Raw genomic sequence first — 21,859 nt, forward strand, 5'->3', positions numbered from 1 at the left:
TTCAAGTCAATAAACACGGAAGAAATGTTGAGATCACTCAAATTCTGTTATTGTCCTCGCAGGAATTCCATCTTACAGCAGAAGAACCTAAAGTGTAAAAAGCACTGCTAGTGCAGAAGAAGTGAGCTCCATGTCTGCTTCGTACATCAGGATGAAGTCGGTGTTTACCGCGGAGACGTAGCATGGGACAAGTAGCCAAATGGTTTTAGTGGCCTAATCTAGACCAAACACTTCTGAACTGCAAAGACGGGCTGACATGAGCTTTTATTGTGAAGTAGCTCCGGTTCTATTGCTGCTCTAGATCGGTTTAACCTGACTGACACCCACCACCCCCCCCCCCCCACACACACACACACACACACACACACACAGACACACACAAGGAGACAGCTGTGAAAGTCATCATCAGGCTTTAATGTCCGGAAAGGTTCCCAGGGTCCTCCAGGAGGTCTACAGCTCCTACAGGAAGAATATATAAGGTGTGTATATTCATCCATATGATTATAGATCTATATCCATATGGATGAATATGTACATGACTGATAGGAACCTCGATGTGACACCTGACTGCCAACATCACAGCGACTGTAGGTCCACGCTCTACAACATCAGGAGAACACGACCCCTTCTCACTCAGAAGGAGGCGCAGGTACTGATCCAGGCTCTTGTCATCTCCTGGACTATTGTAACTGTCTCCTGGCAGGTCTCCCTGCTCCATTCCACCTCTGCAGCAGAGCAACTGGTCTTCAACCTAAATTCTCCCACACTCCTCCTCTCTTCACTGGTCACCAGTGGCTGCCTCATCCAGTTCAAAGCCCTGGTTCTCACGTAGCATGCTGTGAATGGATGAGGTCCAGTCTCCATCCAGGACCTGGTGAAACCCTCCATCCCAACATCAAGCTGCTTGTTCCTCACTGAGAGCAAAACACTGGACTAGAAACTAAAACTAAAGAGTCACCTCTTCAGACTGAACGCTAACACACTGAAGACCTTAAACTGGACTTATAATAAAATGTTGAATATTCTGGTAAAAAGTGACAGAGACAATTGAAACTGAAGTAAATGTCCATTTATTACTGTAAACTTGTAGTTTTCATGGAGTGCTGTACACAAACTTTACAGTTCTCCAGGTTTAGCTACACCACATATATTATTGATAATAATATTTAGGACCTATTGTCTTCACAGCGTGGGGAGGTAAACAAACAGTTCATGTCAAAGGTCAAAGGTCTTCCTCTACAGTTAGAGACAGTTCACAAGAGGTTATAGATTAATACAAACATCATCATCATCATCATCATCATCTGTTCAACTCTCCAAACAACAAGTTCAATCCGTGTCGACGTCCAAAAGAAATGAAAAAACAGGAAATAGAAACAACATCACGGCATGATGTGACTCTTTGACTCTATTATCGTATCAGCTAATAAACTTTCAACATTTAAAGGTTTGATCAAATCCAACTAAAATATTTATAATTTAATCTGTATTTAATCTTAAAAAAAACAGCAAATGATGACATTATCAACACTGCAACTGTTATTGGCACATATTTGAATATATATTTAATGCTACATTATATTTATATTTTAGCGTTTGGATCAGTTCTCAGTTTATTGTTGTCACTTTTGTTTATTGATCATCATAACTGAAGTTTATTTGGATTATCAGCAATCAACCTTTCAGAGTAAAACATCCTGTTTTTTTTCAAACCTGAAGGTCAGTGTTGTCAATGAACAAATAATCATATAAATTCCCACTAAAGCACATAAATCCATAATGTAACGTATAGTGAGACAGAGTGACTTGAAAGTAATAAATAATAATAATAAAATAAATAATGTTCCTGGGTGGAATATAATACGTATTGATTACTGGTCGACTCCCCGTGCAGCTGGCTGTGTGAAACATGACGAGAACTGACCGATCAATACACACATCAAAATCAATATTCAATATTCATCGTGTCGGTCTCACCTGAACCGACCAGCAGAGTATAGTCCAAGTCTTTATTAAACCTTGTTCACAGGACATATTCAATTTAAAATAAAACAAAATAAAACCTCTCTTCCATGGAATGTATATTTATCATGGCATATTAATTAATATTATTATTGAATGATAATATGACAAAATACAATTTCAATTTTCAATTTCAAGAAAACGTACCTTTAAAAATCATGAACAATTGTCTCATTGACTTACACTTAGCTTGATTTAGCAATGATAGCTGCCTTAGCTTTAGCATTAGATGTGTAACGTATAGTAATACTGCTGCTCATCATTAGCTGTTAGCCACTACACCTGGTTGTAGCTCTCGTTGGGATTAGCGTTAGCTGGGTTTAGCTACACGACAATTCAAACCACTGTTAGCTTTAGGCGGTACACTAGTAAGCCACCAAAATTACCTGTGTGTCCCTTTGTCAATTTCAAAATTCAACGAGATTGTTAGCGTTAGCTGCTACATGAACATCAGCGTCTAATTATAACTGTTGTTCAAATATCGCTAACAAACCACTAGCCTGTTAGCTTTAGATGCTATCTGAGCCTTAACCTTTTTCATTTGAGATATATATGTTTGGGGTTTTTCTTCTACATCACAGTGTAACTGTGGTTGTAGTGGTTCTGACGGAGGAAAGGTGACGTAGTTTAAAGAGACTCGGACTCTGCAGGGCGGCTCAAACAAACACACGACCTTCACGCAGGAGGCGGCGCTTCGTTTCCCTATTTGTAAGATAAAAAAATAAAACCCCATTCATGTCTAAAGGTCAGAGAAATGAGAGGAGGTCATAGAGGTCGACGTCTTCAGCAGAGACTTCGTGTCCCATCACGCTTGGGTGGAGGTGGAGCAGAGAATACACGTCCCATAATGCACTGGGGTTGTCTGGGGACGGTGGGCGGAGCCTCTGGTTCAGGGAGTATTTTCTAAATGTAATATTCTGATTTCTCATTATTGTTATTAAAAAACAATGAACTAAATTAAATAGATACATATACTTCGAATAATCTGATACCAGTAAATCATTTAAATTAATAAATAAAATGAGAAAAAACGTAACAATAATATTAGAATATGTATTTGGTTTGATCAAATGCAACTAAACAAAGGTGTAACTTCAAAACAAAAGTTGTTATTAAAATCAGAATAACTGAAAAAAATCATTTTCAAAGTGAATAATTTAAAAAAACGTTTTTTTTAATTTTAATGTTACAATAATTGTCACACTCTGAGACCTTTTGACAAAGAGTGCGTTATAAATAAAATGTACTATTATGATTATTTAACGGTCTCTACTACTGATCGTCAGTAGTACATCATCAATTGTTTTCATTCATTTATATACTTTAACACAGTCAATAAATATTAAAGTCCTGATAATATTATTAATATCACTTATTAAACCTTATTAATATCAATGTGCATTATTTTGATCCTTCAGAACTTGAATAAATAATAATAAATAAAAGTTATAATATTACTTCCTTGTTAGCAATATTCATAATGTATTTACCATTTATAAGAAGTATAAACACAATAAAGTGTTTATAACACAACAGACAAGAGGAGCTTTTGAACGTGAACTCATTGGATATCATTGAGTGAAGAAGAAATACTCGTCAATACTTCATCAATAAGTGAAATGTCCTCAGATCTGCAGAAATATCTGTGTTATAAACATTTACTTTCACTCCTCATGAATGGCCAATCCATCCAGAGAAAGTACTTCCTGTCCCAGAGGCCCGGCCCACCTGCCACTCTCTGGTCGGTGATCGGTCCCCAAGCGACCGACGGGTTCCCCGATCAATCGATAAGTCCGATCGATCAAAAGGTTCCCGGTCGATCGGCAGGTGATCGAAGTGCTTCGGGAGCTTGAGTTCACGTGATTGGCGGGATCAATCAATCGGTGAGACGGACAGGAAACTGTACGACATCAAAAGACACCCACCGAAGTAAAAGAGTTCTTTCAAAATAAAAGATCCTCTGGTTGGAGGAGGCTGACGGCTACAAGCAGAGCAAGGCGATAGTGTGAGTCTGTGTGTGTGTGTGCAGTGGGTCTAGGACGACAGATGGTGTGTGTGTGTGTGTGTGTGTGAGTCACAGTGTGATGGCGTCCTGAAGTCCTGCTGCCATCGGATTCTACTTCCTGTCACAGAGGACGCTCAGTCCGCCCATCTGTGTGTGTGTGTGTAGCATAGTGTGTGTGTGTCTGTGTGTGTGTGTGTAGCATAGTGTGTGTTCGTAGCATAGTGTCTGTGTGTGTGTGTGTGTGTTCGTAGCATAGTGTGTGTGTGTGTGTGTGTGTTCGTAGCATAGTGTCTGTGTGTGTGTTCGTAGCATATTGTGTGTGTGTGTGTGTGTGTAGCATAGTGTGTGTGTGTCTGTGTGTGTGTGTGTAGCATAGTGTGTGTTCGTAGCATAGTGTCTGTGTGTGTGTGTGTGTGTTCGTAGCATAGTGTGTGTGTGTGTGTGTGTGTTCGTAGCATAGTGTCTGTGTGTGTGTTCGTAGCATAGTGTCTGTGTGTGTGTGTGTGTGTTCGTAGCATAGTGTCTGTGTGTGTGTGTGTGTTCGTAGCATAGTGTCTGTGTGTGTGTTCGTAGCATAGTGTCTGTGTGTGTGTGTGTGTTCGTAGCATATTGTGTGTGTGTGTGTGTTCGTAGCATAGTGTCTGTGTGTGTGTGTGTGTTCGTAGCATAGTGTCTGTGTGTGTGTGTGTGTGTTCGTAGCATAGTGTCTGTGTGTGTGTGTGTGTTCGTAGCATAGTGTCTGTGTGTGTGTGTGTGTTCGTAGCATAGTGTGTGTGTGTGTTCGTAGCATAGTGTCTGTGTGTGTGTGTTTGTAGCATAGTGTGTGTTCGTAGCATAGTGTGTGTGTGTGTGTGTGTGTGTGTGTGTGTGTTCGTAGCATAGTGTGTGTGTGTGTGTGTTTGTAGCATAGTGTCTGTGTGTAGCTGCCCCTCACACCACGGTGCTGACGGAGGGATCTGATAGGTTGAGCTGTCCGGTGATGTCAGTCGGGTACGGCTGCAGAGAGAGGAAACACACACACACACAGGTTATAAACAGCAAAACACACACACATATGATTCTGATGTATTTATTGATCATGGGGTTTAATGTATTGCTGTAACAATAACAATAAAACAATCAACTGAGTGAATATATCAATAATTAATTACTGAGCCAATCAGCTGCTTCAGAGTTTTATATATATATATCAGGAAAGTCAGACTGGATACTCTGGATACGAGTATTGATTGATGGAATAATGATCACATGAATCGTTATAGTACCGATCACTTTGACTGAAAGAGTACAGATCAGAGACGGAGACAAAGACAAAGAGAGACAGAGAGAATGGTTGCGTTTGTGTCTTTCTCTCACATCCCTGGAGGAGAGGACATGAGGACATGAGGCTGTGTTGTCGGGAGCCATTTGCTCCTGGTAGGGTTACCCTTGGCAAAGTGGTCTCAGGCGAGGGGCCACACTAAGAATGGTCCAAAAAGACCCTATGAAAAAGTGGAAGAGGAAAGGAGCTACCCGGCCCGGAGGAAGCCCGGGGCCCCCATTTGGAGCCAGGCCCAGATGGAGGGCCCGAGAGCGAGCATAGCCCGAAGGAGTGACGTGGCATCACATGACTCTAACCCCCATGGGCTCACCACCTGTGGGGGAAACTGATGGGGTCTGGTGTACTGCTACAAGGGTGGCAGTGACAGTGGGGTGTCTAGACGGAACAGACCTGGGCGGCAGATGCTGGCTCTGGGGACGTGGAACGCAACCTCTCTGGGGGTGAAGGAACCGGAGCTTGTGCAAGAGGTGGATATCAGTTGGATCTGGTGGGGCTTACCTCTACGCACAGCCTCGCCTCTGGAACCACACTCCTGGATAGGGGATTGACTCTACTCTACTCTGGAGAGGCCCATGGAGTGAGGCGTCAGGCGGGTGTGGGGATACTCACAAGTCCGAGACTGTCACAAGACTGAGTGCTGCTACATTGGAGCTCACCCCGGTGGAATAGGGCGCACGTGGGCGACGATGGAGATAACTGGAGAGGCGTGATTGGGAGGAATGGCCTCCCTGATCTGAACCCCAGCGGCCGTTTGTAATTTGACTTCTGTGCAAGTCACAGGTTGTCCATAACAAACACCATGTTCAAACATAAGAATATTCATAAGTGTACGTGGTACCAGAGCATCCTAGGTCAAAGATCAATGATCGATTTTATAATCGTATCATCAGATTTTTAACTCACACCTCCGGCGGAGCTTTGCTCACATTCCTGTGGAGGTAGGGGACTTTGAACCAGAGTGGTGCATGTTCAAAACTTCCATTGCTGAAGCTGTGGCAGTGAGTTGTGGCCTCAAGGTCTTAGGTGCATCAGGGAAGTCGTCCGACTGAAGAAGGAGGCCTTCCAGGTTATTATATCTAGTGGGTCTCTGGAGGCAGCTGCAGTGTACCGACAGCAGCCTCTGCCGTGATGGAGGCAAAGCAGTGAGTGTGGGAGGAGTTCGGAGTAACTATGGAGAAGGACTTTCGGTCAGCACCAAAGTGCTTCAGGAAGACCATCCGGCACTTCAGAAGGGGGAAATGGGGAACCATTCAAACTGTGTATAGTAAGCACACTGAGCAACTGTGGAGGTTATCGGCCGGTGGAAGGAACACTTTGAGGAACTCCTTAATCCAATTACTACACCCTCTTTGGTAAAGGCGGAGCTGGAGGCGGAGGAGGGATTTTCGTCAATTTGCCTGGTGGAGGTCACTGAGGTAGTCAAACAACTCCGCAGTGGCAAAGCCCCGAGGATTGATGAGATTCGTCCAGAGATGATAAAAGCCATGGGTGTTGGGGGGTTGTCTTGGATGACACGCCTTTTCAACATTGCGTGGAAGTCTGGGACAGTGCCAAAAGAGTGGCAGACCGGGATGGTGGTACCTCTCTTCAAAAAGGGGGACCAGAGAGTGTGTGCCAATTACAGGGGTATCACACTACTCAGCCTCCCTGGTAAAGTCTACTCCAAGGTGCTGGAAAGGAGGGTTCGCCCGATAGTTGAACCAAGTATTGGCTTTACTCTTTCGAATCTTGGAGGGGGCCTGGGAGTATGCTCATTCAGTCTACATGTGTTTTGTGGATTTGGAGAAGGCGTATGACCGGGTCCCCCGAGAGAAAATGTGGGCGGTGCTGCGGGAGTACGGGGTGAGGGGGTCCTTACTTGCGAGAGCTGTGTTCGGGTGCTCGGCAGTATGTCGGAGTTGTTTCCGGTGGGGGATGGCCTTACCCCAAGTGAAGAAGTTCAAGTACCTCTTGGTCTTGTTCACGAGTGAGGGGAAGATGGAGTGTGAGCTTGGCCAGAGAATCAGAGCAGTGGGGGCGATATTGCACTCGCTTTACCGCAGCGTTGTGACGAAAAGAGAGCTCAGCCGAAAGGCAAAGCTCTCGATCTACCGGTCAATCTTCATTCCTACCCTCACCTATGGTCATGAAGGATGGGTCATGACCGAAAGAACTAGGTCACGGGTACAAGTGGCCGAAATGGGTTTCCTGAAGAGAGTGGCTCGCGTCTCCCTTAGAGATAGAAGGGTGAGACGCTCAGCCACTTGCGAGGAGCTCGGAGTAGAACCGCTGCTCCTTTGCGTTGAAAGGAGCCAGTTGAGGTGGTTTGGGCATCAGGTAAGGATGCCCCCTGGACACCTCCCTTGGGAGGTGTTCCAGGCACGTCCAGCTGGGAAGAGGCCCCGGGGGAGACCCAGGACTAGGTGGAGAGATTATATCTCTGCACTGGCCTGGGAACGCCTTGGGATCCCCCAGTCAGAGCTGATTGATGTGGCCCAGGAAAGGGAAGTTTGGAGTCCCCTGCTGGAGCTGTTGCCCCCGCGACCCGACCTCGGATAAGCGATTGAAGATGAGATGAGATGGACGATGCCCTGATCCACAGCTGATCCACAATACACAATTCCTTATAACAATACCACCTTAAAACTCCACACTACCACATTAAAAGAAACTACAATACCACCTTAAAACTTTACAATACCACATTTAAAGAAACTACAATACCACCGTAAAAATCTACCATACCACATTTAAAGAAACTACAATACCACATTTAAAGAAACTACAATACCACCATGGGTGTCTTCTCTGCTAATCTCAAATCAAACAGCAACAGAACACATCAAAGTTTAATGAGAGACACAGAAATGAATTTCTGAGTCGTTTAACAAACATTAGATCAGCTGTCTCATGAATATTAATGAGGGTCACATGTTATCTTTATTTATATGTATCCACGGGAGCCCTGAACACATCGGAAGCCTACAACGTAAACCGGGTTCTGTGGCTACACACCTGTACCTATACTACTGGTGTGTATTGAGAAAAAATTAGCAAACAAAGTAGTGGCAGAGTAAAACAATAGAGTAAAGTAGAAGTACAATCAAGTACAGTAGAGTATAAAGAGTAGGGAAAAGTAGAATAGAGTATAATAACATTGAAAAGAGTGCAATGTAGAACACAGTAGAACAAATAGAGTAGATGGGAGTCCAATAGAGTAGAATAAAGTAGAGTAGACTAGAGTACAATAGAGCAGAATACAGTAGAGTACCTGCAAGTTCTTCCTCCACACGTTCACAGCGGCGAAGGCGAGTTGCATCTGTTTCCTGCGGGCGTCTTTGTGGCGTTTGTAAGCGATCTCGATGAAGATGAGGAAGATCCCGGCCACGATGCCCCCGGCAACCAGCATGAACACACCTGATGGGGCAGACAGGCAGGAAGATGCTTAATGCCCACGCAGGTGAGACGGGTACCCGTCTCACACCGGCCCGACTTCCTACCTGCCATGTTCTCAAAGGTAAGTGTAGCGGGGGCATTGCTCCTTGAGTCACACTCCTGGTATCGAACCCACGTCTTGTCTAGATCCTCCATGAAGCCGTTCTCATGGGAACTGTGGAGACACCAATGGGGCAATAGATCAGTCTTAGTCCCAAGGGGGTGGAGACCTCCGGGGAGTGGGAGGGGGGGTCGTTTAAACCAGTGCTTCTCAAATGTTTGACGAGCTGTGACCCAAAACGCAAATGAATTTAATGACAAGATGGTGCAGTATGAATATATATATAAAATGGGCTGCATGATTGAGTCGCCAGAAAAAAGCCATTATTATGTAAACTCCACAAAGTATCCAGCTTACAATAATCCAAACAGCACAGAGACAAGCCTCAAAACCTGGGTCATTTGGAGTGATGAGACCACAACCAGAAACGTTACATTTGGAGAGGAGTCAACAAGGCCTGTGGTGAAGGTACACCGTTGCTACTGTGAAACATGGAGGAGGATCGCTGCTGTTTTTGGGATGTGTGAGCTACAAAGGCACAGGAAACGTGGTCAGGATAAATGCAGCATGTTATCAGAAAATACTGGACTCTTCAGCCCGGCAGCTGGGCATGGGACGTACTTGGACGTTACAACATGACAACGACCCAAAACACAAGGCCAAGTCGACCTGTCGATGGCTACAGGGGAATAACGTGAAGGTTCTAGAGTCTACCGACCTCAATATCATTGAGCCACTCTGGGGAGATCTCAGATGTACAGTTCATGCAAGACAGCCCAAGAATTTACAGGAACTGGAGATGAATGGGCAGCTTTACCATAAGAGAAAGTAAAGAGCCTCATCCACAACTACCACAAAAGACTTCAAGCTGTCATTGATGTTAAAGGGGGCAACACACAATATTAAGAACTGGGGTATGTCAACTTTTGATCAGGTTCATTTGGGTAGTTTTTGTTGTCATTAGGATTTAAAAAGAGTAAACACAATTGTTCGATAATAAATGGTTTCACCCAACTACTAACCATGAGTGAAAGATATGTTTTTGTGTTATCATTCATATTCTCTGAAAAATGGCCAAGAAATCATTAATTCTGCCAGGGTATGTAAACGTATGAGCACAACTGTGTACATATACATATATATATAATCTAAGAGGGGTATCAGTGGGGAAAGTGAGGACAGATTTGGGTATCAGAAATGGTAAATGGACTTGTACAGCGCTTTTCTAGTCTTGTGACCACTCAAAGTGCTTTGACACTACATGACATCATTCACCCATTCACACACAGTCAGGTATCAGAGGGGACACAGTGGGGTATCAGAGGGGACACAGTGGGGTATCAGAGGGGACACAGTGGGGTATCAGTGGGGATACAGTGGGGTATCAGTAGGGACACAGTTGGGTATCAGAGGGGACACAGAGGGGTATCAAATTGGAACCTTTGCTCTTTACCTGAGAATAGCCAGAGAAACGTTCTGTTTCCACGGACTGTCTTTTCTCATTCCAATCCCAAATCCGGAGCGAAAGAAAAGCTCTCCTGTCGTCACCAGGTCGCACTTCTGCGACGCCTCGAACTCCAACACAGCGCTGTCCCAGATGAAGGCATGAAGCTTACTGCAGGGAGAAGGGGGGCATTAGGAGCAGAGCCGCAGACGCGATGTCCCATGAGACACTATCAGCAGCCTACTTGTCTCTGACGGCCTGGATGGCCTCGGCAGCGCTCTCGTAGTTGTGCTTCTCCATGTGCCGGTACATGGTGCTCAGCTCCACCTGACGTCTGAAGTAGATATCTACTGAGCTCTGCTTCACTGTGGCGTAGATGAACTTATCCGACGGGTTACGCAGCTGAGGGGAACAGAGGTCAAAGGTTAACTTTAATCAGGCTAGTGCATTCTGGGTTAGTAATATGGAGCACATTGAACAATCAAAGACAAAAAGGACATCTGAAGTGGATGGAATGGTCAGAGTCATGGTTGATGTATGGCAGAGCCTTAACTTGACTTTTGTCTCTTCCTCTTTTGTCTCTTTGACCCAACCAGCAGCAGGGTTCAGGACTCATCTGACGATTGAGCGATTGCTACCAGTGCATTGTTGGTAAGTTACAAAGAGCGACTCACCCTGGGGTCGTTGATGCCAGTGATGCGCTCCTCAGGCCGGTCCAACACAAGGAAGGCTGCCAGATTGGCAGTATAGGACGCTACGATGATCATAGCAAAACCTGCCCACACCATACCCAGAATCCTTGCTGAGAAACTCCTGGGAGCTCCTGTCCAATAGACAGGCAGACAGACAGCTGTTAGGGGTGTAGCGGGAAGGATTGCGGGACAGGAAGTAACGGATCAAAGGAGCACTAACCTTCTCCTATCCCAGAGTTCAACAGTACTCCCCATGAAAACCACATGGCAGAGGACAGGGTGAGGGCATCTTCTTCTTCTTCTTCACTATTCACTTTAAACCTTCCGAACGGGCTGCCGAGGAACACACATCACACATTTATTCATGTTCATTTATATATGTATATATTATTACTTCCTGTCTTGTTAGCTGAATTCGTGTCACTTCCTGTCTCGTTAGCTGAATTCTTGTCCCTTGCTGTCTCGTTAGCTGAACTCTTGTTACTTCCTGTCTCGTTAGCTGAATTCTTGTCACTTCCTGTCTCGTTAGCTGAATTCTTGTCCCTTCTCATTTCGTTAGACTCTTGTCCCTTCCTGTCTTTTAAATTGTGTGTGACACCTCAGGTGTTTACCTGAACCGGTCTAATAGGTAAAGCATCACTGCCACCACGTGGACCGACAGACCGACTAATAGCCACAGTGTGCTCTGGAACGGCTGCATAAACGAGTCCAGAGTGCTGCGAGGGATTTCCTGCAGGACACAGAGACACACCAGTTCAGTCCAAGGCTGTGAAGACAGTTGATTCCGGGGGTCAAGGTTAGCACTTAAGCAGCTAACAACAACAGAGGCTGGCTTATGATGAACCAGCTGTTCTCCTGACTGGTTCAGCCGGTTAATGTTTTAATATTTATTTTTTGTTCAACCCATTGTGGGGTTTATACTAGGAAGATTTAAACATTATGTTGAACTTTAAAACGTGAGCAGCCTCTGTTGAAAATAATGAATAAAGTCCAGCACACGCTGGTCCTAACCTGGGACCCGGATCTGATCTGAATCAGAAAACACAGAACGCTTTAATATTCCACAATGCATTGCGGTAGAGACGGGTTCATGCCACATAGTTCTAGTTCTGTAACCTCAAATGTCCACTCCATGATTCTCACAAATTCCTCTTTTGTTCACATGAGGCTTGACGTCATTGGGCATCCTATGTTACCATGGCAACAGACACACAGACAATTCCTAGCACAACAATATAGTGAAAAATGATGCATGATAAAAAAGTTAGACCCATTGTTGTACAACATCTGGATGAATAGACATGAGTTCTGTTACAGTGTTCAGACCCTGCTGACCAATGAGAGGAGAGAGAGGGTGTCAGCTGACCTTCTTCACCAGGATGGTGAGTCCCTGATACTTGAAGGGTTTGGAGAACTCAATGTACTGAGCACGCTCATTGTTGATGGTGAGAGGAGCCACAATCATATCGGCAAGACCTCCCAACAGCTCCCCCATCATCCCGTTCCACTCCTTCTTATTACTGTTGTTCACCTGTGGGAGACAGGTGAGTGTTAGTAGGAGGAGGAGCATCTCTGAAAGAGGAGATGACATAGAGATGAAGGAGGAAGAAGAAAGAGGGGTGAGGTGAAGGAGAAGAAAGGAAATGGAGTAGGACGGGGACATGAAGAAGGAGGTTAAGTAGATGATGGAAGAGATAAAGCAGGAGGAGGAGGAGTTAAAGTAGATGAATGAAGAGGTGAAGGTAATGATGAAGGAAGAGGAGGAGGAGGAAAAAGAGAGCTGAAGGAGGAGAAGGAGGAGTTGATGGAGAAAGAAGAGAGAAATGAAGCAGGTGAAGCTGATGATGGAGGGAGAGGAGGTGGAGAGAGAGAGAGGGATGCTGACTTAAGGTTTCTAAGCCTCCTCAAGGTCATATGAAGGGATGGAGCTCTGGTCTCCATGGCAACAAGCCTCAGTGATGAGCTGCTGCAGAATCAATAAACAGGTCACATGACCACAGCTTGTACCACGACAACAAACGTCTGTCAGTAGCTGGACCACCGAAGGATTGTGTCTCACACTCACACACACTTACGCGCTCCTGCGTGCCAAATTTCCCATCAGCCACCAGGTGAACCTCATAAGTGAAGTTCATGCTCATCGCCAGCTTGATGAGCAAGTCGATGCAGAAACCATAGCAACACTGAGGGACTATGGGCTGACCTGGGGACACAGACACACACCTACAGGGTCAGTGGTGTGCACGTACCAGTGGGATTACATCCTTGGAATGACCAAAAGCAGCTTCAGAGCTTCCTCATCATAAGTACCTGGTGTGGTGCCGTTGGGCCCGGTGCAGATCACCTTCTTGATCAGGACTCCGTTGACGGTGAACTCTTCTTTACACGTTCCGTCAGTCTTTGTAGGCTTCACGTACACAAAGGGCTCCTGATGGATCGTCACTATCTGTACAACAGTAGTGTAGTAGTATGAGTAACAGTAGTGTAGTACTATGAGTACCAGTAGTGTAGTAGTATGAGTAACAGTAGTGTAGTACTATGAGTACCAGTAGTGTAGTAGTATGAGTAACAGTAGTGTAGTACTATGAGTACCAGTAGTGTAGTAGTATGAGTAACAGTAGTGTAGTACTATGAGTACCAGTAGTGTAGTAGTATGAGTAACAGTAGTGTAGTACTATGAGTACCAGTAGTGTAGTAGTATGAGTAACAGTAGTGTAGTACTATGAGTACCAGTAGTGTAGTACTATGAGTACCAGTAGTGTAGTAGTATGAGTAACAGTAGTGTAGTACTATGAGTACCAGTAGTGTAGTACTATGAGTACCAGTAGTGTAGTAGTATGAGTAACAGTAGTGTAGTACTATGAGTACCAGTAGTGTAGTAGTATGAGTAACAGTAGTGTAGTACTATGAGTACCAGTAGTGTAGTAGTATGAGTACCGGTAGTTTAGTAGTATGAGTAATACACTAGTAGTGTACTTGTTTGAGTACCAGTAGTGTAGTAGTATGAGTAACAGTAGTGTAATACTATGAGTACTAGTAGTGTAGTAGTATGAGTACCAGTAGTGTAGTACTATGAGTACCAGTAGTGTAGTAGTATGAGTACTGGTCGTGTACTAGTTTGAGTAACAGTAGTAGTATGAGTACCAGTAGAGTAGTAGTATCAGTACCAGTAATGTATTAGTACCTTCAGTTTAGTTGACATCTGGTATCCGACTGGCTTCTCTGTCTCTCCTCCAGGCCAGATGATCTTCCTCTGAGGGTTCATCACAACCTGAACACACACACACACACACACACACACAGGTTGTAATGTTGTTGTGGGTCTCAGCTCAACAAGCTGATTGAACAACATCATCAATACTTCATCAGTACATCAATATTTAAGAGGCAGGAGACTTTGGAGACTAGAGACTGTTTCCAGGTGTGTGTAACCATGGGTACTGCACCTGAGAGCCGTTGAAGACTCCGACCTGGACAAGGCGACCTGGTTTCTGCTGGTAGTTCAAGATGCTGTAGGTGGCAAATCGCCGGTCGCCGTCATCGTTGAACTCGATCCGTCCAGTCAGACCGTCGGGGTACTTGGATGACATAAGCACTCTGGAGAGCCAATGGGAGAGTGACAGGATGACAGCTTGAGGGCAGTGGTTTTACTGTGAGATCACATGTAATGCTGGACACATGAACCACAGCGATCCAACAGAATGGATGATGTAAGTAGGTCACAGGAGTGACAGGAGGCTGAATCCACATCAGACCAGTGAAGCTGAAGGTGGAGGAGACGCCTCCATCCTGATCCCAGGGGACAGCAGAGGGTCTCTGCTTCCCTAAGGATAGGAACCCTGACTCTGACCTTCTATTCTTAATGAAACTATTTACATATTTACATAATCATTAACCACAACCGCTTCGGCCAGAAATCCCACAAATGATCATTATGAGGCAACGTGAGCTTTTACAACCGGACATTAAGGTGGAGTCATGATGTGAATGAATGAGGTGGTGAGGGACCCGATGCTGTTTACATGCACGTAGGAGACTATTTGTCTCTAAACTGATGACATGTGACACACAACGTTTGGTGGCTACAACTATTTTGTGCTGAAAGGCAGATACGTACTTATTATTTATAATGTTGCTGGTGACGTGTTATTAAAGCAACAAGAGGCAGAACTTTATCTTCAATAATGTAACAGTTCGAGGGTTGACCCTAATAAACGCCCCCTAACTGTTACATTATTGAAGCCTCAAGTACCTTAATGCTTAAGTGACACATAGAAGAGATGTATCTTTATAAATATAATCAATATCTAGATATTGTATTGTATATTGTAAGCCTCACTTTGAGCCCATCATCCCGTCAGGTGATTATGTATTCTAGTAATCCATAACCCACATAACAACAGATAGACTGCCTGATGATGCAAGCCCCGTGTCAGCGTCATTGGAAAGTGAAAAGGGCGGGCACAATGCAATCACGTGACAGGTCAAACCATCTGTCAATCAAATAGAGAGAGAAAACTTCCCGTCCCGAGTCGCTCTGCTTTCCTTCCAATGATAGAACTAATGCTTTTGTAGCATGCACGCTAACATCAGCAGGAGCCGCCATTGACACCTAAGCCCCGCCCCTAGCTGGACTGACCTACGACCTACCGTTTGAAGAGCGGCCCCGTCCTCCAGATGTTGGTATTTCCCACGCAGCCACGCGGAGGCTCCGTGATGTTCTCCTTCTCAAAGAGCTCCTGCAGAGACTGAGCCACCACGGCCACGGCGTCGGCGATGTGGGCGGACTCGTTCTTACCGTTAATCAGCTGGAGGCCCAGCAGGCCTGCAGCACACAGACACACACAACGCACACACACACACACACACACACACAGACAGAGAGAGAGGAGTTACACTCCCACACACACAGCCTGCAGAACTGCCCCCATTCACAAAGGTAATTGAAAACTCAATCTTTCACTAATCTTACAGATGGAACTAAGGGAGCACTTCAGTGTCATTTAATCACACACTCAGGGGCTTCAGGCGTCAGGTCAGTGTTCAGTACCACCAAACTGCATGCTGGGAGTTCACTCTGAGAATCTCAGCTGTTTGTCTGAGGACAGGTGAAGCCTCACTGCGACATTATGAACCTGGTTTGGTGTTTTCCTTCAGCAGAAACGGGTCACTGCAACCAAAATGTTCTCCTTCTGCCATCATCTGACTGACAGCAGCTGGCTAACTCTGTTAGCATTTGATAACAAACTACTGGGAACGTGAACAGATGGCTAACACTGTTAGCATTCAGCAAACAAACAGCTGGCTAACTAATGCGTCGTTATACTTAGCTAAGTTTTTAATGCTAACAGTGTTAGAAGACTGTCGCCCTGATTATTATTCCTCATAATGTGACACGTGTCTGATGAAGAAAAGACAGCATTCAAATCCATAATGTCACAGAATTGTTTCATTGGTTTCTCTTCATGGAGCTGTCTATCAGAAAAGGGGGCGGGTCTAAGGGAGGTCTACAGAAGATCTACAGGAGGTCTAAAGGAAGACTACGGATGGTCTAAAGAAGATCTACAGGAGGTCTAAAGGAAGACTATGGATGGTCTACAGAAGATCTACAGGAGGTCTAAAGGAAGACTATGGGAGGTCTACAGGACTTTTTCCAGATGTTTCTGTTGTCAGATGACAATCGATTTCTAAAGTTGTCCGATTGTGGCTGCGGTAATATTATAATTATGACAAGGTGCTTTTGTTCATGGGAATATCTCGCTTGTGACCCCAAACCCAGAGTAGAAAACTAAAAGATCTGAACTGGAGGTCCGCGTGGTGGAATCCCTCCGGACCATTCTGTCACGTCTCGTCACCTTTATCTACGTGACGCGGCCCTGAGCTGTGCAACCAGGCGAGTGGACGTCCACTTGAGAGCCTGGAAGAGGTCAGAGAGGAGGAGGAGGAGGAGGAGGAGTGAGGAGGAGGAGTGAGGGCTCTATCTGAACCATGTTCCCTGAAGAGAAACCCCAAAGTTCCCACAGACAAAATGGCTCAGGGGTATTTTCAGAGCTCAGCCATGCTCCACTCTTAAGTCCGTGTATGAACGCCACACATCACGCTTAAGAGTGCAGCAGCTGGTGAGGACCATGTTCTGAGAACAAAGGGTCGATGGAGCGGGGGGGGGGATTACCCAGCAGCCACTTCTGCCACCAGCTCACGGGAAGTCAGGAATTTAGGATCTTATGCACGGCTGCCGGTGTTTGAGTGCATGGGTCATGTGACACAAGGGTCCTCAACAAGTCCGTTTGTTCATAAGGAACCAGCTCCTCATGAAAAGATGGATCTTCAAGGAGAGCTGGTTCTTTGAGGAGCTGTTTCTTTCGTCCGTAGCCTGTTTAAGGCGTTCTCCGGCCGGCTGGGTAATGAGCTGATTCAATAGCCCCCGCCCCCTCGCCCTTGTGGGGCGGGGACCACGTGTTGCAGTGGGCAGGGCCTCCATCGCCCAATTGTAAAAGGGCAAAGAGCATCAAGCAGGAAACAAAAAGCAGCGGCGGCATCTTACCAGTGTTTGTTCAGACACACATCACGGTAACCATAGCAACACTAGCTGTTTATCAACCCCCCCCCACCCTATTAAAGCTAAATAAAGCCCCCTCCCCAGTGTTATAGTGTACTGAGAGAACGGGCAGACGGGCGGGCGGACGACACACACTATAGAAAATGAAACAAACAAAAAGATGTTAGACACATTTAAAGCCAAACTGTTACAATGAGCCAGAACAAAGAAAAGAGCGGTTAGAACCTTTAAACACGCCGTAGCCGCCACAGCAGAATGTTTAAACGTTCAACCGGATAGAAGAAACCAGAGAGAGAAAACACACCGGGACGCTCAAGAGCTAACTGACTGTGATGAGGAGGAGGTCCTTCATCAGAGACCTGCAAGCATTGGCGGACAGACAGAGAGAGAGAGAGAGAGAGAGAGAGAGAGCGAGAGAGAGAGAGAGAGAGAGAGAGAGAGAGAGAGAGAGAGAGAGAGAGAGAGGGCGGCCATGTTTCCATCCGATCGCCTCATCGCCGTGGCGACTGTTTGGTATCAGGTCCTGGTGTTTGGCTGTTAGACCGATGGGCTGAATGGCGCTCCCTTCGCTGAGGCGTGTCTTACCATCACATGACCCGACTTCCTGACTCCTGACTGAAATCATTTTGGCTGTTTTTCATATTTTCAATAAATGAACAAAAGCCATTTTTGGTGCAATTCACTGAAGAGAACAGTCTGCCTAATGTTTGTTTATTTCTATTAAAATATATATATATATATATATATATACATTTCTCAAAGAAAAATACTTTGTTTATTAAATATATTATTATACTATAATATAGAAGTCAACTGTTTTTGATGACAACTGTAGGTCCTACGTGTGTTAGTGTGTGTGTGTGTGTGCATCGGATGTGTGTGTTCAGCACCATGCCGACAGTGGTGACAAAACCAGCTTCACTAGCAATTGCTCAAACGTCTAGAAACCCGGTCGCCATGGAAACCACCACAGGATGGCATGCTAATAGTGATATCTGTCGAGAGCAGTGTGTACCATGGCTGCTCGGCTGCACTCGCTGTCTTTGAGTTTTCAATATCCCGACACTTGTGAAGTCGTCCCTGTGGTGTATTTGTCTCAGTGGGCGTTTATCCGACTGTGAAACCCTCTTAGACAATTGCCACCACTACTAACTGGACTTTTGGGAATAAAGGTCACGACTTTTGCAAGATTGAAACGATTGTTGGATGGAATCAGGGCCGAGAGGCACAGGCAGAGAGGAAGAAGAGAGGTGAGGAAGAGGAGGCTCAGGCGGTGTACCATCTGGAGCTTCACTTAGAGCCTTCCCGGTCATCTCTCTTTCTCCCACCAGCCAGACGTAGCCGGAGCCGGTCATGTTGAGCTGACGGGCTGCTTTGTACACAGCGGCAGCTTCATCCTCACTGCGAACACACACAGGGCAGATAGATCCACACCGCCATTGGTAACTGCTTGATGAGCGCGTGGAAACACCATGAAAACACCAACCACACACCGATAACTGCCAACCACACCCCAGAAACCACCTAGCTACAGCCTGACACCCCATTAACCATCTAACAACACCCTGTCAACCACCAATGATACCGGGACAACCACAAACAACATACTGGTAACCACCCTGCATCACCCTAAATAACAGCAACCCCCAGCAACATCCTGACCACCACTAACAACAATATCCCTAGGGCTGCACGGTATACCGGTTCAAAGGGTATAAGATCGGCTTACTGTGTGACATTCTCACATACCGTTCATACCGGTGTGTTACGCCCTAACAACTGAAGTTGCTCTTTGGCAGGCGGCAGGTTTTATTTTCACACGTCATCACAGATCACCCTGCGGTGTGTTGAGAGTGAGTCGTGGTTATAACTTTATAACAACAATGAATAACCCACAACAAACTCTCTTTACAGGGTAAAACACCACAAGAAAACAGCTTTTGACACATAAACATTTTGTAATACTAATAATTGTACATTTATAATAAATGTCCCCGCCGAACTGCATGCTGGGTACAACTCACAACAAGAAGTAACTCTGCTGCTACATGAAAACACAGAAAAGAACGACACAGGAGGAGCAACCAGAGATCAGAGATGCACCAACACAACTCTTGCCCAAGAGAGGAGCTGTGTCTGTTTGGAGGGGTTTTTGGGCGGCGGACAGCTGTTCGGGTAGGCTGTTTGCAGCCACAACAAGCTAACACGCTAACGAGCTAACACACTAACAAGCTAACTCGCCGGCCAGTTGCGAGCAAGTTAGGGTCAATGAATTAATGTGTTTACTTGAAAAAGCAATACCGTGATTTACCTGGATACCATCAGAATGTTTGTTAATACCGTGATAGGGATTTTTGGCCATACCGTGCTGCCCTACTTAGACCTTCAGTCTAAGCCCAGTAACCACCGATACCCACTTAGAAACCCCAGACATCACCTGGAAACACACCAGTAACCAAATAATAACTCCCAGACACCCTGACAAAATCCTAGCAACACCCAGGGAACCAGCTAGGAACACCCTTTGAGCACCTGGAAACCCGACAAAACCATCTCACCACCCAACGAAAGCAAAGCCATACCTTGACAATCAGTTAGCAACACCCTGACAAAATCTTAGAAATACCCTGACAAGGGGAAAGCAGACACTCCAATTACCACCGCCAGCAACACCCAGATAGTCAGCAGAAGCAAAGAAACAATTACTCGAACAACCAACACAAGTTCTAAAAAGGTGGTAACCCCGCCCACGCTCCTCTTTTGGTAAGGCCATGGTAACAGTTCAGTGACAACTGAAACTCTGTCGACCACATATGTCAAACTCGCGGAGTGCGTACGCCGGGTGACAGCCGTACCATTCGCCGGTCGGATTGGCAGCGCCACCCCCCCTGTCAGCCATTCGCCGGTCGGGCCGTCAGCGCGCACTTCCCCCCCATCAGCTGTACCGATCGTCAGTGGCCCACGTTCGGTGGAAGTGGGCAGCATCTGGCCCGACCCTGAAATGACCCCCCTGCTCTAGACTCTCTTCACTTAGCAACCACCAATGTTCTTGATAGCACATGATAACATTTGCAAACAGTCTTTCTTAGGTTGCAAGTTTCTCTGATGATCCACTTCAAACGGGGCTTAAATGTTGTTCACTGAAACAATAAATTCCTTTTGACCCAGAAAGCCGACATCTCCTGCTGCAGGCTACATATACTGTGCTCAATCGGGTTATGCTGATATTGATCCATAAGACCATCACCCTTAGCAAAAACGTTGGAGTAATTAGCTATGCAACCATACAACAACAGCATAGCAAACGCCAAATAATCTGGTAGCTAACACCCAGATCACCATGGAAACTACCCAATAGGTTTTGATATACAGACCTGGCAGAGAGGATGATGACTCGGGCCTCCAGGTCTTTGGCCTCCAGCAGCAGGGCCGTCAGGTTGGTGTCCGGGCTGAACAGCAGCACCTTCTCTGCCTGGAGGGGCCGTCACGCAGGGCAACAGGTGGCAGCGCGACAGGTCACATGGTGGGATGTTGAGAGTCAGAACAAAACACCACGGCACACATCTCAGGACACACATTATTAGCTGTGAACCATCAGAAATCCCCCATGACCCAGGCCTCGACCATGCTTCCTCTCCCCCCCGCCCCACAGGAGGCGGGACCAGTATGTTTTCTGCCGCTTAACTGAAAGAAAATTGAAAGTTGAAGCTTGACTACAAAGAAGGAGGGGCAAAGAGTTGTGCATGGTGTGGTGGCACATGCAAATTGAAGCGCTCCCAACCAACCAACCAGGGACGTGCATGTTAGAGAGCGCTGATGAAACCGCAAACCATAAAGAAAGAGTTTAAGAGGAGAGGAGGAGGAGGAGGAGGAGGAGAGTGGCGGGTACAGGAGACAGGAGACAGGAAAAGAAAAGGAGGTGTGATGTTGCAGATGATCCTGGTGGGCGCGGCTCCTCGGGTCTGCATACAGAACCAAGCCTCAGCCTGGCTGCATGCAACGTGTCACATGGGGGGGCGTCTCGCCTGCGAGGGCGAACCCATCCCCGGTGTGCAGGAGTTATGATAAATCAAAAGAACGTAAAGAGATGGTGGAGAACAGACGAGCCACCAGGATAAGAGTCTATCTCTGGGTCGGGGGGTGGGGCCGTGCTGCTACTGCCGAGCAAGCTCATTGGTTGGGCGGCGTGCATCAGCTGACCATGCAAGTTTATACCTTGGGTGTTCTCCTGAAGTCATAGCTGTGTTGGTCGAGGTTTTCATAGTTCCTGTTTTTAGTCTGATGGTAATGTGCACAGAGAGAATATGAAGACAGAACATAGCAGTCAGAAGGGATGAGAGA

General features: G+C 46.0%; 1 protein-coding gene across 2 annotated transcripts in view; it reads right to left on the reverse strand.

The window, feature by feature from the left end:
- Positions 1-1,054: 1,054 nt before the first annotated feature.
- grin1b (glutamate receptor, ionotropic, N-methyl D-aspartate 1b) overlaps positions 1,055-21,859 on the reverse strand; it is a 28,521-nt gene continuing 7,716 nt past the window's right edge. Inside the window, exons 5-21 of one of the 2 annotated variants that reach the window (XM_037482855.2) lie at positions 21,734-21,796; positions 20,893-20,990; positions 18,798-18,919; positions 15,610-15,784; positions 14,406-14,556; positions 14,144-14,230; positions 13,270-13,405; positions 13,035-13,162; positions 12,326-12,490; positions 11,571-11,689; positions 11,180-11,292; positions 10,942-11,090; positions 10,512-10,669; positions 10,277-10,438; positions 8,828-8,937; positions 8,599-8,744; positions 1,055-5,023 (exon numbers count right to left, since the gene is read on the reverse strand). In XM_037482855.2, coding sequence (XP_037338752.2) covers positions 4,958-5,023; positions 8,599-8,744; positions 8,828-8,937; positions 10,277-10,438; positions 10,512-10,669; positions 10,942-11,090; positions 11,180-11,292; positions 11,571-11,689; positions 12,326-12,490; positions 13,035-13,162; positions 13,270-13,405; positions 14,144-14,230; positions 14,406-14,556; positions 15,610-15,784; positions 18,798-18,919; positions 20,893-20,990; positions 21,734-21,796 — 2,148 coding nt within the window. In that variant the 3' untranslated portion in view covers positions 1,055-4,957. The remainder of the gene's footprint in view (positions 5,024-8,598; positions 8,745-8,827; positions 8,938-10,276; positions 10,439-10,511; positions 10,670-10,941; positions 11,091-11,179; positions 11,293-11,570; positions 11,690-12,325; positions 12,491-13,034; positions 13,163-13,269; positions 13,406-14,143; positions 14,231-14,405; positions 14,557-15,609; positions 15,785-18,797; positions 18,920-20,892; positions 20,991-21,733; positions 21,797-21,859) is intronic. The other variant, XM_037482856.2, reaches the window with a different exon arrangement.

Source organism: Pungitius pungitius, chromosome 5 (genome assembly GCF_949316345.1).
Source record: "Pungitius pungitius chromosome 5, fPunPun2.1, whole genome shotgun sequence".
In the NCBI taxonomy this organism is placed as follows: Eukaryota; Metazoa; Chordata; class Actinopteri; order Perciformes; family Gasterosteidae; genus Pungitius; species Pungitius pungitius.